This window comes from Rhea pennata, chromosome 8, assembly GCF_028389875.1.
Source record: "Rhea pennata isolate bPtePen1 chromosome 8, bPtePen1.pri, whole genome shotgun sequence".
Classification (NCBI taxonomy): Eukaryota; Metazoa; Chordata; class Aves; order Rheiformes; family Rheidae; genus Rhea; species Rhea pennata.
Genome location: NC_084670.1, coordinates 13,154,882 through 13,171,567, shown reverse-complemented (window position 1 = coordinate 13,171,567; position 16,686 = coordinate 13,154,882). Strand labels below are relative to the sequence as shown.

The 16,686-nt window shown below is 56.3% G+C and overlaps 2 protein-coding genes across 7 annotated transcripts; both read left to right on the top strand.

Annotated features, from left to right (window-relative positions):
• The first annotated feature begins 748 nt into the window (after window positions 1-748).
• On the top strand, window positions 749-7,813 carry MPL (MPL proto-oncogene, thrombopoietin receptor). 6 transcript variants are annotated; one of them, XM_062581378.1, is made up of 12 exons: window positions 750-1,184; window positions 3,535-3,673; window positions 4,050-4,225; window positions 4,560-4,825; window positions 4,900-5,056; window positions 5,266-5,395; window positions 5,759-5,931; window positions 6,034-6,176; window positions 6,359-6,518; window positions 6,697-6,784; window positions 6,935-7,022; window positions 7,102-7,459. In XM_062581378.1, the coding sequence occupies exons 1-12, from the start codon at window positions 914-916 to the stop codon at window positions 7,276-7,278; spliced, it is 1,968 nt and encodes a 655-aa protein (XP_062437362.1). In that variant the 5' UTR covers window positions 750-913; the 3' UTR covers window positions 7,279-7,459. The 6 variants fall into 6 exon arrangements, with proteins under 6 accessions (XP_062437364.1, XP_062437362.1, XP_062437363.1 ...); XM_062581377.1 differs by lacking the exon at window positions 7,102-7,459 and adding an exon at window positions 7,469-7,813 and having other exon boundaries at window positions 753-1,184; window positions 4,128-4,225; XM_062581376.1 differs by lacking the exon at window positions 7,102-7,459 and adding an exon at window positions 7,469-7,813 and having other exon boundaries at window positions 753-1,184; window positions 6,938-7,022.
• Window positions 7,814-8,405: 592 nt separating this feature from the next.
• Window positions 8,406-14,538, top strand: CDC20 (cell division cycle 20). The gene is made up of 10 exons (XM_062581381.1): window positions 8,406-8,607; window positions 9,234-9,379; window positions 10,152-10,248; window positions 10,861-10,989; window positions 11,713-11,909; window positions 12,608-12,702; window positions 13,062-13,293; window positions 13,522-13,647; window positions 13,782-13,899; window positions 14,276-14,538. The coding sequence occupies exons 1-10, from the start codon at window positions 8,409-8,411 to the stop codon at window positions 14,452-14,454; spliced, it is 1,518 nt and encodes a 505-aa protein (XP_062437365.1). The 5' UTR covers window positions 8,406-8,408; the 3' UTR covers window positions 14,455-14,538.
• Window positions 14,539-16,686: the final 2,148 nt, after the last annotated feature.

Below are 16,686 nucleotides of genomic sequence, written 5' to 3'. Positions count from 1 at the left end.
CACCTACTGCTTCAGAGTCAGGAGAAGGCAGCAAGCCCACCCTCGTGGCACAGTGAGGAGGTGCGCACAAGCACCAGTGAGGTGGTAGTGCCTGAGGCCTGGATGGCGCTCCCCAGGGACACTATTGTCCTGTACCACAGCCAATGGCAGCGTCTAAAACTGGTCCAGCTGTGGCCTCTCCCTCCAGTGGCCTAGCTGCATAGCACCATGTTGTGGTGGCAGATGGGCACAAAGCAGGGTGGCTCTGTGGGACAGTACTGTGGTCCTGCATTTGTGTCACATGCATGTAGCCAACACTCTGCATGTGTTTCTGTGTGTGTGTACGTGTGTGTGTGCATATGTGTGTGTGTTTTGGTACTGCAAGTCTAAGGTGGTGGCTCCTCTCCCTTTCCTTTCTAAGGGCTACTTTTGGCTTTGGGAGCAGATGCAAGGTTGGTCTGGGGGAAATAGAGAGGAGCTCTGGGGCTCTGCCCAGTTGCTTCAAACATGACTGCAGGTCTTAGAGTTGTGTTGTGGCATAAAGGCCATGGCATCCCAATCATTGCATGTGCTATGGCACCATGAGTGTCCATGTGGGCCCTACCAATGCTCCCAGTGACTGTAGTCCTCCTCCTGGGAGGGCCCCAGGGATGGTGTTGCTGGTCTGTGTGGAGCAGACCTGACACTGTGGTGCCAGGGCCCTGTGAAGGGCAGCGTGGGGTGGGACTACACTGACTTCCCTCGCCCCATGGTCCTCAACAGGGGCCTCACTCGTTTCTCAGGGGTTGTTTTTCTTCCTATTCCAGCGTCCCAGTGTGCCCGGTAGCCACAAGGGCAGGACGTGCTGCCTATCTGATAGGAGCAGTCTCTCTTGGCACTGCGGCTGGCGGAGAGGCCACAGCGCGGTGGTTTCAGGCACGGGGAAGTGCCGGCAATGGGGGCGGAGGGAGCCTTTCAGCCAGGCTTCCTGAGCAGCAAAGTTGACACTTCCCAGATAAAGGTATTGCCTGTAGGCACTCCAGCAGCAAGTCAGGGCGCTGGAAAGAGTGGAGCTGGGGTACACGCTGTCCCATGCCCCGGGGCAGTTCCACACGGGGCAGGGATGGCCACCTGGCTGCACCAGGGGTGGCTTCTTTCCCTGCTTGTGGAGATCCTGCTCAGCCTCCGCAGCCCAGCTTTGCCCCCTGAGCCAGTGACATCTGAAGGTAGGTCCTGGGGGTTTGTTTTCTTCTGCAACGGATGAGCCAGAGGGATGTAGTATGCAGTCCCTGTGCATGAGGCAGCGAGCGCCCCCAGAGCAGTACAGGATGAGGGCTCCTCCTCCTCCTCTGCACTGCAGGGTGCTTGGGCAAGCACAGAGCCTGGCACCTGATGGAAAGGTTTTAAGGGGTGTGAGTGGGGCTGCAGCTGTGCAGATGGCCAGGCACAAGGGTCAGGGTGAAAGGGGTTCTGCAGGGTGCTTGTGGCCCCTGGGTGGAAACAAAGAGAGTGAGCTGAGGTGGGTACTTGAGGTGGGCAACGGAGCCCCGATCTCACCCATGGGACCTTCCAGTGTGCCTGGAGGAAGAGGGGTCCCTGCTGCCTGCAGGAAAAAATAGGCAGCCCCAGAGCAGCCCTTGTGAATGGCAGCACACAGCCCCAGGCCCGGCTCCCAGCCCCATGGGCTCGCTTGGAGTCACGCTGCTCCCTGCCCCATGCAGGTAATGGAAAGGAGCTCTTTGCTTTTCTGTTGCTTTTGCACTCATCCTTTAAGAGCTCACACATGATCTCTGGCCAGACTGCTACAGGAGACTCAGGAACACGACACTTGGCCCAAACTGCTGTTTTAAGTTAACTCCCTTAGGCACAGGGCCTCCCTCATGAGCAGCCTCAGCCCCTGACTTGCCCCGGCTGCCCAATGCAGCTTTAGGAAGCTGGGTAGGAGGGTTGGACTTGGACACCACAGCAGCCCAGGACAGGGGTGGGAGGAAGGACAGGGCTCATCCTCCCTCTGCTCACGGCCTCGGCAGGGCCGCTTTGCCCTTAGACCGCTGCTGGCTGAACAGCATTATGTCTAAGCACTGTTCACCTGGATTGCTATGCTGTACAGTGAGTTTGCTGAAGGAAGTTGCTAACATAGAGTGGAGAGGTTCCACAGGACTGGTGCAAGCTCCTACCTGCATCGTGGGATGGAGCTTGAGCAGAGGGAAGCAAGTCCCTGCATCTTCTGGCCATGGGGCTCATCCCCCATCCGCCAGCATGGCCTGTGGCAGCCAGGGAAGGCCTGGTGCTGGCATGAGGTGCAGATGGCCCAGCCAGGCAGGGCAGGCTGGGGCAGGAGGGTGCAGAAAGGGAAGAGCAAGGTAGGAGAGAGAATTATGGCAAGGAGGCTGTGGTCTGCATCAAGAGACATGCATGGGCTGGGGAGGGAAGGCAATGCTGGGCTGGGAAGGGAGGAAGGGGGCTAGGGGGTCAGGGCAAGGGGGAACAGAGGGACACTGGGAGGGTGGCAAGGACATCAGGGACTGTCCTTGCTCTTGTGCTCACTCCTTTCATCTTGCAGTGGCTCAGCCAGCTGCAGGGCTGTGCATGAGGCTCCAGAGCACAGAATGGGCACCCTCAGCACATGGAGCAGGGCCAGGCGACAGCACACACCGTGTTGTGATGTTCTCCAGCTGAAGGCAGCTCCCGGGGGGGAACAGGGTATTTCCCAAGAGGAGGCTGGGGCAGCCCCTGGGCCGGAAGCCATGAGAGAGGAGGATGCTGGAGCTGTGATGGAGAAGCAGTGAGGCAGCTTATGTTGGCTCTATTCCCTGCATTGTAAGTCTGTGTCCTTCAGGGCTGTCCCCTTCTCCATGCCAATGGGGACAGGAAGTTCCTGCTGCGTGCAGCACTCCCTGCTGAGGGGTCCCACACGGGCTGTGCTCTTCTTTACCCCTGTGATGACAGGGAGGGCAACTCACCAAGCAAGCTGGAGAAGCCCACTGAGCTGCCCCTGCTGAGGTGCGAGCAGCCCCCACACTCAGGATGGTGGCCAGTGAGCAGCTTGGGCAGCTGCCCTGTGCACCCCTACGCCAGCCCCAGGGCCCTTTCCCTCTCCCCTGGGGCGCTGCTCCTCCTTATCTCACTTCCGCGCGCCTTTCCGCAGCCAGTGCTATCTCTGGCGTGAGCAGGGCAGGGGGTGCTTCCCACTGATCTCCAGGCCCAGCAGAGCCTGGGCCTGGGCCTGAGCCTTGCTCTGACCACAGAGCTATTTTGGGATGTTTGTTTGTCCCAAAGGACCCCATGTGCTGAGGAAGGGGGAGAAGTGAGGGTTGGTTGGCAAGGCCCCGTGACACCAGCCAGGACCCTCGCATGAACTGGCAAGTGAGCCTGCGTACTACATGCCTCCCACGGTGTCATGGCTGGCAGGGGAACATTTGCATCCACTCTGTGGCCCCAGGGTAGGCACAGCCATGCTGCCCCAAGCTCCCTGCAGTGACGGGCCTCAGGGCTGAGATGGCATGGGACATGGAAGGGTACACATGCAGGATGGGGTTGTGCCTGGGGGCTCCTTTATGCCCGTGCTCCTCCCAGATGCTGCGCTCCTGAATGAGGTGCCTGAGGACATCCTCTGTTTCTCCCGCTGCTTTGAGGACCTCACATGCTTCTGGGATGAAGAGGAGGAGGAAGAGGCCACGAGTGGGAAGTGCCACTTCTACTACTGGTACAGCAGGTAGGAGTGGTACCGATGCTGCCCAGCCCCCGCTTGGCCCAGCCTGGCACAGGCTGAGGTGTACAGGGCCCAGCTCCTGTGGCACCCACTGCACTGGGGTTCTCCATGGCCATCCCCCAGGTGCATGGAGAGGCTGGAGAGCCTGCTGCGAGCTACAGGGTAGTTACTGTATGCTCACGGCAGGGCTGGAACTGCTGGTGTCCCAGGTCTTGCCTCAGTCTCACCAGAAAGGTGTCCTGTGATGGGCTGGGGTGCGGGAAAGGGGCTGGTAGCACCTTTGGCTGCTGAGGTCTTAGTGCTATGTCCCAGGATCCCTCTCCTCCAGCCTGGCCCCAGGTGGGATGTGCTGGAGGGTCCCTGACTCTCCGTTCTCTAGGGAGGTGCCCAAGGCGTGTGCAGTTTCCACGCAGAGCCGTGGGGCCAGTGGGATGCGGCATGTCTGCGTGTTTCCCAGCCAGGATGTGCGGCTCTTCAGCCAGCTCTCCATCCTCATTGTGAATGCCACCACCAATCAAACCAAATACTCGCGGGAGCTCAGCGTGGATGCAGTGGGTGAGTCCCTCCCATGGTACAGTGCCCACATGGCAACAGCTGGCCCCAGCCAGGGCTCCAGGTTGCTCCTTGGACTCCATTCTCTATCCTCCCTGCTTCTCTGCCCACCATGGTCCTTGCTGTGGGCAGGCTTGGACCAGGCCCACACAGTGCCAGCCTGCAGAAGTCCCTGCTGGAGCTGGCAATACCTCAGATCCTGCACAATGAGGTCTGGCAGGGAGGCACCCCCGGGATGATGGCAGGGTTTCCTCCAGCTCCTCAGCACAACACACTGAGGCCATGCCTGTACAGGGGCTGCTGCAGGAGGGTCAACACTCTGGCATGTTCCTCGCAGGTCTCATTGCCCCACCAACAAACATCACAGCCACCTGGACTGGCACGGCAGGGCAGCTATGGGTCACCTGGCAGCCCCCACTTGCCGACTACCTGAACTTCTTCCTCTACGAGGTTCGTTACTGTGTGGAGGTCTCTGGGGAGGCACCCTGCAGCGTAACACTGGACCCCAGCGGGCAGCACCCTGGGGACTTATTGGTCCTACAGGCCAGCAGCACCCCGGTGCCCACACCTGAAGGAGATGCAACCTCCCTGGGTGCAGAACAAGTATGTACAGGGGCCAGGGCTGGGCAGGGGCTTGGGGGCCATGGCTGCTCCTCAGCCTCATCCCTCTCCTGCAGCGACTGGTACAGACCAACAGCTGGGTGCTGCTTCGGGACCTGCAACCTGGGGTGAGGTACCACATCCAGGTGCGCAGCAAGCCTGATGGCCTCTCCATGGATGGCGTGTGGGGCCCCTGGTCCCAGGCAGTAGCTGCAGAGACACCCCACTCCTCTGGTGAGCGGCAGTTCCGACTGTCAGGGCTCTGCATGAGACATCAGACCAAGCACAGGGCTGAGCCCAGTGGGGAGGGTGCACATACCCCAGGGGTATGATGGTTGGAGGTCTTGGGGGTAGAAGAGGTGCAGCACCCAGGGCTTGGAGGGCTTAGGGTGAGGGGAAGCAGCTCTCTCTCTGCCCTGGCTCCTGTGCTCTTGCCTGCCCAGGAGACATCAGCCTGCTCTGCACCACCCCTGACCTGCAGCATGTGCGCTGCGAGTGGAGGTGGGACCCGACAGACACCAGCAGCTCCCACGAGCTCTTCTACCAGGCACCCCAGAGCAGGGCTGGCAAAAGGTAAAGGCATGCCTGGACACAGTGCTCACGGGCAGGGGGAGCGCACCCCGGAGACTCCCGCCTTGCACATTGCTGTGTCTGGCATTGTGCCCCCTGCACCATGCCCTGCCATGCTGCCTCACACCGTGCCACTTGCCCACGCATGCTGCACCTCCCACCACCACACCAGGCCCTGCTAACTCTCCAACTTGGGGCTGCCCTGGCTTTCCTGAACAAGGGCAAGAGGGCTAGGCAGTGCTGGCCTGATGGGGACAGGAGTGACTTTGCCCCAGGAGAGAACCCCACAGCTGAGCAGAGCTGGCAGAGGGTGAGGGCAGCAGGGCTGCAGCCGAGGCGCTGACATGCTTCCTGTTCCCTCCGCAGGGAAGAAACATGGCAGCTGTGCAAGATGGTAGGTGTGAGGGCCCAGGGTACCCACACCTGCACATTTCAGCCCAGAGCTGGCAGTGCCATCTCTGTCCTGGTGAACGTCACCTGGCCTCACACACGGCCCACTCTCAGCTACTTCAAGGAACCCTTCTGGTTGCACCAGGCTGGTGAGTTCCAGCACCAGTGCTGCCTACAGCTGGCTGGCAGGAGGCCCTTCAGACTCCGAGGGAGCAGGGTCCCCTGGCAGTGACATGTCCCTGTCTTCACAGTGCTCACAGACCCCCCACAGCTCCTGCAGGCCACAGTGGTGCAGGGCCGGTTTATCCTGCAGTGGGTGCCACCCCTGGAGGAGCTGGAAGAGCAGCTGGTTTATCAGCTCCGCTATTCAGTGGAGAATAGCCATGACTGGAAGGTAATGGGGTGGGCAGGCACTCTCTGCCCACCACAGCCAGGGTTCCTCCAAACAGCCCTGACCCTTCTCTGCTGCTGGTACTCAGCCCCTGCCTGGGGTGAGGCAGGACAGACCCTAGTCCCAGTTCTGCCCTTTTGTAGCTCCACAGCAGCTGTCATCTCTAATTCATCTCTACTTTGCAGGTCTTGCAAGTCCCACGGGCAGCCAGGAAAGAAGTCCTGGACCTGCGCCCTGGCGCCCGCTATCTTGCCCAGGTGCGAGCCCAGCCCAGCGGGCCATGGTACCAGGGCAAATGGAGCGCCTGGTCCAAACCTGTTGTGGTTGATGCCTCTGCTGATGCGGGTAAGGAGTGGGGCAGGAGTGGAGGCTGTGGCTGGATAAGCCGCAAGGCAGAAGGCAAAAGACTGAGGATGCTGGAAATGAGATGTGCAGCACTGGGCAGAGGGTGACAGGGCTATGAGGGGCACAAGGACATAGGCCCGGGAATCTCTGCCTTCTCAATGCTCCTCCTCCAACCCAGGCTGGATCATCCCAAGTGTTCTGGTGGTGCCACTGCTCTTTACAGGAATGCTCTTGGGGCTGAGGTGCACCTTCCCCTCCCTGTATAGGTAAGGCCTGAAATGCACACACCTCTTTATCTGCACCTCATTGGGGTGGGTGCAGCACAACACCTGAGCACCCTGTCCTATGGGCTCTCCATAGGGCAGGGCACACCTGGACTGGGGTTTGCCTTTCACACCTCTCTTTCTCCTACTCAGCAGCATGAAGCAGAAGCTCTGGCCACCTGTCCCAGACCTGCACCGTGCACTGGGCAACTTCCTCATTGAGAGCAGCAAATACAGCCAGGTGAGGACACTGTAGCAGCATCCCCAGAGTGGGGAACTGCCTTGACCCCAACACTTCACAGTCACTCTCTGCTCTACAGCTAAGCCCTCTCCAGCATCCCAGCCACAGGAGCACCTTCCCAGCCCCCCACTTCAGAGTTGGAGAAGAGTGCACAGAGCCCAGGGAACATCTTCTGAGCCCCCAGATTGCCCGCAGGGACCTCAAGCCCACAGGGCCCAGATGTGGCAATGGCTTGGCTCCAGGGTCAGGGCTGTGAGGCACCAGGCTGGTCAACATGGCTCCCAAGGGGCACCTTGGGGCACCCAACATGGCTTCCCAGGGCACCTCAAGAGACAAAACATGGCTCCCCAGGGACACCTCAGGAGACCCAACATGGCTCCCCACGGACACCTCAAAGCACCCCATGCCGCGAGAGCCGCCCTGACCAAGTCTGCTCTCTTCCACAGACCAACGCCTTCTACAAGCAGCCCCCGGAGGACGCCGTGCTGCCCTGCCTGCTGGAGGTGCTGCCGGACCGGCGGGCCACGGAGCTGGCCACGCTGCCCAAGGCGCTGCCGGGGCGGGAGGAGGCCAGCGGCCCCCCGCAGGAGTACGGGGCCGGCAGGCTGCCTGGCGGCCTCCCAGCCAAGCGAGACCCACCGTGGGGCTTCGCGCAGCGCCTCGCACCCACCACGGACATCGCCAACCAGTCCTATCTCCTCATGAGCGGCTGGGAGCCGCGGGGGCCGCCCTGAGCGCGGCCCGCGGGGCTCCCGCCTCCTCGCTTGTGCTATAAACGAGAAGCGGACAGACTCGGCCTCCTGTCCTTCGCGGCGCCCGCGCCTTCCCCCCTCATCTCCTCTGCCCTTCTCCCAGACCCCCCCCCCCCCCCCGCCTCACACTGCCCCCAGCGGCCCCAGTTCGCAGGGCCCGGCGGCTCGGATCGGTTCCCATGGAAGCGGAGCGGCACGGTCCACCCGCCGGCCTCAGCCCCTCGCCACCCTCCGACTGCCGGCCCCGGGGCCGCCCCCCGGCAGAGCCCCGCCCGCGCCGCCCTGCCCAGCCAATCGCGACGCGGCGCGCGGCGGTCGCCATGGCAGCGCGCGGCCGTTGGGTTTGAAGCGGCCAATGGGAGGAGCGGCCGCGCGGGGTTTAAGTGCGGTGCGGAGCGAGGTCACGAGAGCCTCAACCGGAGAGCGCAGGTGGTGAGGGGCGGCCGGGGCGGGGGGGGCCCGGCACCTCGGCACCTCGGCACCGCGGGGCGGGGGGCGCGATGGGGGCGCGGGGGGCCGGCCCGGGGCAGGGGGCCCGCCCGGGGCAGGCTCGCGGCGCGGCCCGGGCCCCTGCGCGGCGCGGCGCCGCGCTGACGCCGCCTGCCCGCCCTCCCTCCCTCCCTCCCGCAGCGCCATGGCGCAGTTCGTGTTCGAGGCGGACCTGCACGGGCTGCTGAAGCTGGACACGCCGATCCCCAACGCGCCGCCGGCGCGGTGGCAGCGCAAGGCCAAGGAGAGCGGCGCCCCCGGGCCCAGCCCCGCCGCCGGCGTGTCGCCCATGAAGCCGGCCAACCGCTCCCACAGCGCCAGCAAGACGCCGTCCAAGACCCCCGGTGAGCGGCAGGCTGCTGCCCCCCGGTGGGTGGAGCGCGCCCGGGCCGCCCGCCTGCGCCGCGGGGGGCTCTGAGGCTCTAGCAGGCTGCCCTGGCCCACTCACTAGCCGGGTGAGGGGGGGGGTTACAGTGCCCCGGCTCCCGGGGGTCTCCTGCCCCCTCTTCCTGGGCGCGAGGTGGGCGGGGCCGGGTGCACCGAGTTGGGGTGAACTGCTGCCCCGCAGCAGGGCCTCGCTGGCCCAGCTCTGGGCTGTGTGGGAGTGTGTGTACTGACAGCTTTGCATGCTGCAACAGCATTTTGGCATCCTCCTCATAGCTGGAAGCACTGAACTGACTGCACTAGACCCAAGGATGTATCTAACAGCACTGAGATTGGGCTGGGTGGGTTGGGGACTGCCGGGATATGGCAAGGTGTAGAGGCCAGAAATACGAGTTATCTGTAACTTGTACAGAATGCGTAACAATGCTCTGAGTCATCATATGATCATGGCGCTTTACTGGTGGACAGTAAACTACTGGTAGTCTGTTGTGGGTAGAATGCCTTTTAGAGTGCTAGTTTTGCTGTGTTTCTCAAAAGCTCAGGCTGTCTGACAGCTGTAAGACAATATTTATGCGTGTGAATACAGGTAAATCAGGATCCAAAATCCAGAGCACCCCAACAAAGGCTGGGGGGGATCGCTACATTCCCAACCGCAGCACTATGCAGATGGAGATGGCCAATTTTCTCCTAACCAAAGAGAATGACCCTGCAGAGGATTCCCCTACCAAGAAGGTGAGCATGCTGCTAGCTATATGATGACTGTTGTAATACACATTATGCAATAGTTAATCCTTCTTAACCTTTTCCAGAGAAGCAAACTGTAAAACTTAACAAAAGGGTTTGTGAGGCTAACAGCCACAGCTACCACAGCTTCCAGCTCTTGGCTTCAGGAGTCTGGGGTGAGGTGGAAGCTGTAGTGGCTGTCAGCAGAACTGGTGCACAGCTGCCGCAGAGGAGGCTGAGCATAGCTGCTCTTTGGGGATGTTTCCTTGGGTACAAGAAACTGTAGAGCCTCCTTAAACCTGTTTTTCCACTCTAATCAGTGCAGCTTATGATAGTAAAATTCAACTTTGAAGGAGTGATGAGGCTTTTAAATGAAGCATGCTACAGAGGCACAAAGCTGTGATCCTGCATGCAGTCAAACTGCTGGTGGTAGCTATTCTAGGAGAATGTCTGCACGGGGAACTATTCTGGAATGTGTTCTGAAATCTGTTTATGAAGCACATGGTCCCTTGTGGCTGCGGCTTCCTCTCTGGCAATGAGAATTGTTGAATTTGCTCCCCTTTCTGTAGGAAAACTTTGTGAGCAGGATGCAGTGCCAAGGTCTGAGGAAAAACTACTTTGAGCTGCCTATGTGCAACTGACTCCTACAGTACAGTCATGTACCTTCTGATTCTGGGAGAAGAGGGCTGAGCATATGCCCTGCCAGCTACAGTTTTGTCTGAGGTGCAGCATGGGCTTCGTATGTCAAATGAGTCATGCTGAGGGTGTTTGGTCTCTCTAGGAGCAACAGAAAGCCTGGGCAGTGAACCTGAATGGTTTTGATGTAGAAGAGGCAAAGATACTTCGCCTTAGTGGAAAGCCACAGAATGCTCCAGAAGGTATGATGCAGGGTCTGATGGTGAGTTGACTCAGCTGGAGATATTTGGGAAAGGGAACTGTAACTCAAACCTTATATTTGAACATGGGAGAGAACAACTGACTTCCTCAGAGCTCTTGAACACTGGTGTTTCCCTCCTAGCTTTTCTGAAGTAGAGGGTCTGGCAAAACAGCTATGCTAAAGTTCTTTACAAAACTTGAGCAGTGATTGCTTGTTGCAAACTTACACTGCAAATAGTAAATCTTCATGATGTCTGTAAAGGCCTCATGCTCTCTGCTGCACGCTCTGTAGCTCAACTGTTTTTAAATGTGGCATACAGAAAATCATGTGCTTTCCAGCTAAATGTATTCTTGTGAATTGGGGAACTGGAACCTATCCTGCTTCAGCTATTAACAGCCACTGATGTTGATTTAGTGGTAGTGGCAAGGACATTGATCATGTCCAGGACTGGCACCTGCAGTGTGAGCACACATTGTGTTCTCTGTGGCAGAACTCATCTCTTCCCTCTGTTTGGGATTTGACTTTCATTGGAAGAGTCTACTAGTTGGGTGAGCAGTGATCAACCAAGAAGAAACAGTAACTTAGGATAACAAAGCTGTTCCTCTGCACACAGGCTATCAGAATAACCTGAAAGTGCTCTACAGTCAGAAGACCACACCTGGGTCCACCAGGAAGAATGGTAGATACATTCCATCAATGCCAGATCGAATCCTTGATGCACCAGAAATTCGCAATGACTATTGTAAGTAGGCTGTAACAGTGAGTGGGCATGGAGCTTGTTCTGCACTAGAGTGCCACTGGGAGGTGTCTGCTGATTCTTCTTGCTCTCTTGTTGAGAGAATAGACAAGCCCTGCCTCACTTCCCCAGCTGGAATGGGTTTGGGTGGGCAATTTAGTGCCACTTTTGCTCCTTGCTGATTTCTGTGAACTCCTTGTCCCACCAAAAAGGTACTTTTCATCTCTGAATAAGGCTTTGAAGAAGTCTTATTATAATCCATTGCACTTCCTCCCACTTTTTTTTGTCTAGCTTGTCTAAATGCAACTTTGTTAAACTTTATTCTATGCTGAAACCTTTGCATGAGTCTGACCAAACCTAACCCACATCTATAAGCAAGATCTGAATGAAAACAAACACTGGCTACGTATTTTCTCCAGTAATTAGAGTGGTGTGCTTCTAGGAACTGGAGCTAACTTGGCTGAGTTGATGTCTAATGCATCCAGGCTTGCACTGACCACTTCTAGAGTGTCTGTGTGTAGCCTTATAGGAACAGTGGTCCAAAGTGCCGTGCAAGTGACTTGGACCAGGGCTCTCTGACCTTGATAGCTGGGTACAGCGACTTTCAGGAGGCTGCGTCTTTACTGTGCATGCACATGACTGGCTTATGTGGCAGATGTAGCATCAGCACTGGGTGTAAGTTCTTGGCTGCAGTGCTGTGCTGAGATGCATTGCTTTTCCAAATTGTAGATCTGAATCTCATTGACTGGAGCTCTCAGAACTTCCTGGCAGTGGCTCTGGACAACTCTGTGTATCTGTGGAATTACTCCTCTGGGGAAATCATCCAGCTGCTGCAGATGGAGCATCCAGATGATTATGTTTCTTCTGTGTCATGGATTAAAGAAGGAAACTACCTTGCTGTTGGCACAAGTAATGCTGAAGTCCAGGTGAGCGTAGGAATAAAACTAGAGGTGTCATCTAGGGATTGCTGAAGTTGTGGACTTTGTCCAAAGTCTTGACTAGCACCAAAAGGATACAGTGCATTTGGATTTGTCTTCCTCCTACAGGTGGGAGGAATGTAGGGTGTGTGGGGGCTTTACCCCAGTTAAGTGATGAGTTGCTGGCTTTGACAGGAGGCTGCCAAGTGAAATGGGTGACCTGTGATAGAGGAATGCACAGAACATCTCAGAGGACAATGTACTCTGGCATGTTAGATAATGGGTATTATCTGAAGGAGTCCTTACAGTCATATCAACAGGAGGTAGCACAAATTCAAAGTAGCTGTGCATGTCTTTGCTGTCTGCTGCTACTCTCTAATAGGCTGTGTGTAGCTTTCACTGCAGTCTTGTCTACCAGTGGCTGTTCCACTGACTAGTGAGGGTGCAAAGCCTAGTGGGGAGTCTGCATCCAGCTGTGGCCAGACTTCTGGGCAGTGACTAACTGCAGCAGGAGGCAGTGTTTGGCTTTAGGATTTTCTAGCATCTGGATTTACTTTCTGTTCTGTAGGCATGAGGTACAAATTTGTATCTATTCCCACACTGAAAAGATTGAATGCCAAAGCTTATAAGGCTCCATGGGCAAAGATGAGGGTGCCATTGGCTAGATTTTCTGGTACACTGGAGAATTTAGTGCTCTGCCTTTCTAGCTATGGGACATACAGCAGCAGAAACGTCTCCGAAATATGATCAGTCATTCTTCACGTGTGGGGTCCCTCAGCTGGAACAGCTACATCCTCTCCAGGTAAAATTGTACGTTAGTGTGGGCAAATGGCACGTCCAGCTGTTGCAGATTCTGATCTCTAACCCACACTATGTGTGAATCTGGGATGGCTTGGAGGAATTTCTGGCCTGGCTTGGGATTCTTATTCAGCCCATTCCATTGGGCCATGGGTAGAAGGGCTCTCTTTTCCCTTGCTCTTTGTGCTGCAGTTGCTAATCCTGTGGCTGCCTTGACAACTCATCTCAACAGCCCAGTGACACTGGTAATACTAGCTGAAATCCAGCAGCAGCTAAGGCAGTCTAGTAATACACAAGCACAAAGATGGCTTGCAGTGAAAAGATGTGCCCACCTGACCCTGCAAACCTCCCTTCTCTCTCCAGTGGAGCACGAACTGGCCATATCCACCACCACGATGTGAGAGTGGCTGAGCACCATGTGGCCACACTTGCTGGCCACACACAGGAGGTTTGTGGACTCAAGTGGTCTTTAGATGGTCGCTACTTAGCCAGCGGGGGCAATGACAACCTGGTGAATATCTGGCCGTGTACTCAAGGGGACAGTGGTGACTTTGCTCCTGTACAGACCTTCACTCAGCACCAGGGTGCTGTCAAGGTGAGTGTATGGCTGCTGTTGGTGAGGTGTGGGCATATGTTTGTATACAAGGCAGACATGGAGCACTTGGTATGCTGTGTGAGGATCTACTGAACTTCTCCCCCCCCCCAGAGGGAGACTGCAGTGCGTAGAGGGGCTGCCCTAGTGCTGTTGTGACTTGGGCCATTGAAGGTGCAGTATGGAGCAGATTGCCTCTTGTGTGTCTTAAAACTAACACTTTCCTTACAGGCTGTGGCCTGGTGTCCATGGCAGTCAAATGTTCTAGCCACTGGAGGTGGGACTAGTGACAGACACATCCGGATTTGGAACGTGTGTTCTGGCACCTGCCTCAGTGCTGTTGATGCCCATTCTCAGGTGAGGCAAACATTTGTACAGAGTGGTTTGCTTCTGAGGTCTAGGGGAATGGCAAAGGAGGGAACTATCACAGGCTTGTCTCTGGGTAAACAGTTTCTGCATGAGCAGCTTGCCTTTTACCTGCCTTTTCCCAGGTTTGCTCTATTCTGTGGTCAACAAACTACAAGGAGTTCATCTCAGGCCATGGCTTTGCACAGAATCAGCTGGTGGTATGGAAGTATCCAACAATGGCCAAGGTCACTGAGCTCCGAGGTAGGTTGGGCCCCTTGCCTGGGGCAAGGAAGGGAAAGGCTGCCATAGATTAAAGGCTGATGTGATCTTTGGTTTGAGCAGACTTCTGAGGTCTTGCGTGAAGTATCAGTGACAGAATAGTGTCCAGGGGAATGCTGCTAGAGGGAGGCACCTCCATGGGATGCTGTGGAGAGACTGAGGCTCCAAATGCATGCCTAGGGTGTGAACCTAGCCTGCCTTAGCATGATCTGGGGACAGCTGTGCATGCTGCAAGGGGTTGGTGGGGCTCATGTGGGTACATGGCAGCAAAATGTGGGGTGAATGCAACTGCTGTAGAACCAGGCAGAGTGGAGCATGGGGCCATCAGCCCAGCCCTGACTGCATAACTCTTCCTCAGGTCACACAGCCAGGGTCCTGAACTTGACCATGAGCCCAGATGGCTCGACAGTGGCATCAGCAGCTGCTGATGAAACGCTGCGGCTCTGGCGCTGTTTTGAGATGGACCCCATAAAGAAGAAGGAAAAAGAGAAGGCAAACAGTGCCAAAAGCAGCATTATTCACCAGGGCATTCGATAAGTGCACAGTGTTGCTGGTGGGGGGGGGGGGAAATGGGCCTATACTGTACAGTATTTTAAATGTTAATAAACATCTTCAGTTTGATATTTTATCTTTTTATGGAGTTTGAGGGAAGAAGTGTCCATGGCCTGAAGTACCAGGTAACCCTTTCTAAAAGGCTGGGACTTGGGCAAGTGGCAGAGCTGTCTTGTTCTTTAAGCTCAGCTTGCAGGCAGACTAAGCTTAGCAGAGCTCCTTGATCCGGGGAAAGAAATGCTGCTATGTTGACAGGAGCACTTCTGTCTCAGCCAGGACGGGTTTGTCATGTGTCAGCACAAACATCCTGGCTACAACTGCAGCCCTACCTGAAGGGCTGGGGCTTACCCCTACCCTACCAGAGGAAGCAGCACCACTGAAAGACCCAAGTCTGGGCTCTCTTCTTGCAGCAGTAACTGCTCTTAGGAAGAAGCTGATGTTCTTTTAGCAAAGCTCTACCAAGAAAACAGCCTTCTTGGTATATCTAATCTTTCTCAAACCATAAGCTCTGAAGCTGCCTGGTCTTCAGTGGTTGGATATCAGTTCTGGTGTCTTGGCTGTGGTATGAAAAAGAGGGCTGTTAATGACCACTCTTCTTGGCTTCATTTAGAAGCAGTTATGGCTTGAGAAAGCTTCTAGTCGTCTTCTCCTAACAGATTGTCAAAGCTCCTGCAGTATTCCTGAGGAGGACAGGGCAGGGATGAAGGAGGCTCAGCATCCCTTAAGCAATGAGCTAGCTCTTGCTAAGGCAGGGATGTGTCCTTAACTTCTGTGGGTGGCTCTGGCCTGGAGAGGTCATCCTTACCTCAGCAATTTGGGGAGCTGTATTTAAGGCCTTTGCCTGCTGCATACAACTCCTGTGCTGCAGCCAGGAAGTCCAACACTAGGCTCTTCTTTATAGTGATAGGGTGAAATAGCCATAGGTGGTGTGAGCTTAATTTAATAGTGGTAAGGTGAGGACTACGTTTTAATGGGGGGGTGGAACACAAATACTAGTGCCCAGAGGGGGAATTCGGTAAATACAGCAACAGCTGTAAAAGCCTGGAAAAGCACTGAGGAAGAGTGCAGCAAATGCTGGGAAACAGTAAGTGTAAAACTTGATGGAAGGGGTTAATCTGCATTGTCCCATCCAGCTTGGCACTCTGCTAGGTATTACCCCAGGAGCGGAGCAACCACAACTGGTGTGTTCACCTTAGTTATCCATCCTTAAAGCAGCCCTAATAACCTCCTTGTCCTCCCTCCTGGGGGTGGGGAGCCCTGATGCCAAGCTGAGGCTGTGCCTGTGCACAGGGAAGCAGGCTGATTTGGGGAGCAGGGGGAAGGAGAGGGTGCAGCAGGAGGAACCCTGCAGTGGCAGATGCTGCAGGTGCAGAGCTCAATTCCACAGCATTGGAGAAATAGGCACTCTCAGTCTTAGCTACGCTGATGCCCCAGCAGGATAGTATATACACTCACAACTTTTCTTTGACTTGAGTGAAAGCCAGCTGGGCCAAAGCCAGGACACTGCTGCCCTGCTTGGCATGTTAGAGCCATGGTGTCAGGGGCTGCAACAGACCCATCAAGCTTGTCCTTCAGCTTGAACACAGCTGTGCCAGGGCCCACTACACCCATTCCAGCACAGCCAGGGGCTGTAGGGGAAGCCTGGAGAGCTGTACAGCTCTGATTAGCACCCTGGCCTCTACAAAGCCTGTGCCGCCCACTGCCCTACAATTAGCTGAGGGTAGATTATTAACCAGTTCCACCTTCCCCTTACACTGTACCACACTGTATCCAGCACCAGTCTCCTGCTTTGGCTCCTGATGTTTAAGCTGGCTAGAGCCTTCAAAAGCAAGCACCTAGCGCTGGTACTGTGGCCTGTGCTGAGGCTGGGTGGGAGGCCACCCACCAAAGCTGATGTGGGGCATGAGGGTGCACACAGCACCCCCAGGAGAAGGGGATGGTGGTATGAGGAAGAGCACACCCCATGGCAGCTGAGCAGGCACCATCCCTATAGGACTGCTAACCCACACAGAAGGCAGAAAGAGTCAGCTCTGTTCTTTCTCTTCAGGAGCAAATCTCAGAACAGCAACTAGATCCAGGCAGGAACCTACACACAAGGCTTGACCATTCCCCAGAGCTGAGCTGCAGTAGTAAAAGCCCCTGCCCCAGCCCTCATGCAGCCCTAACAAACAGTGGTATTAAAGCAGACTTGTCCTCTGCCCCCACAACTGATTAAGG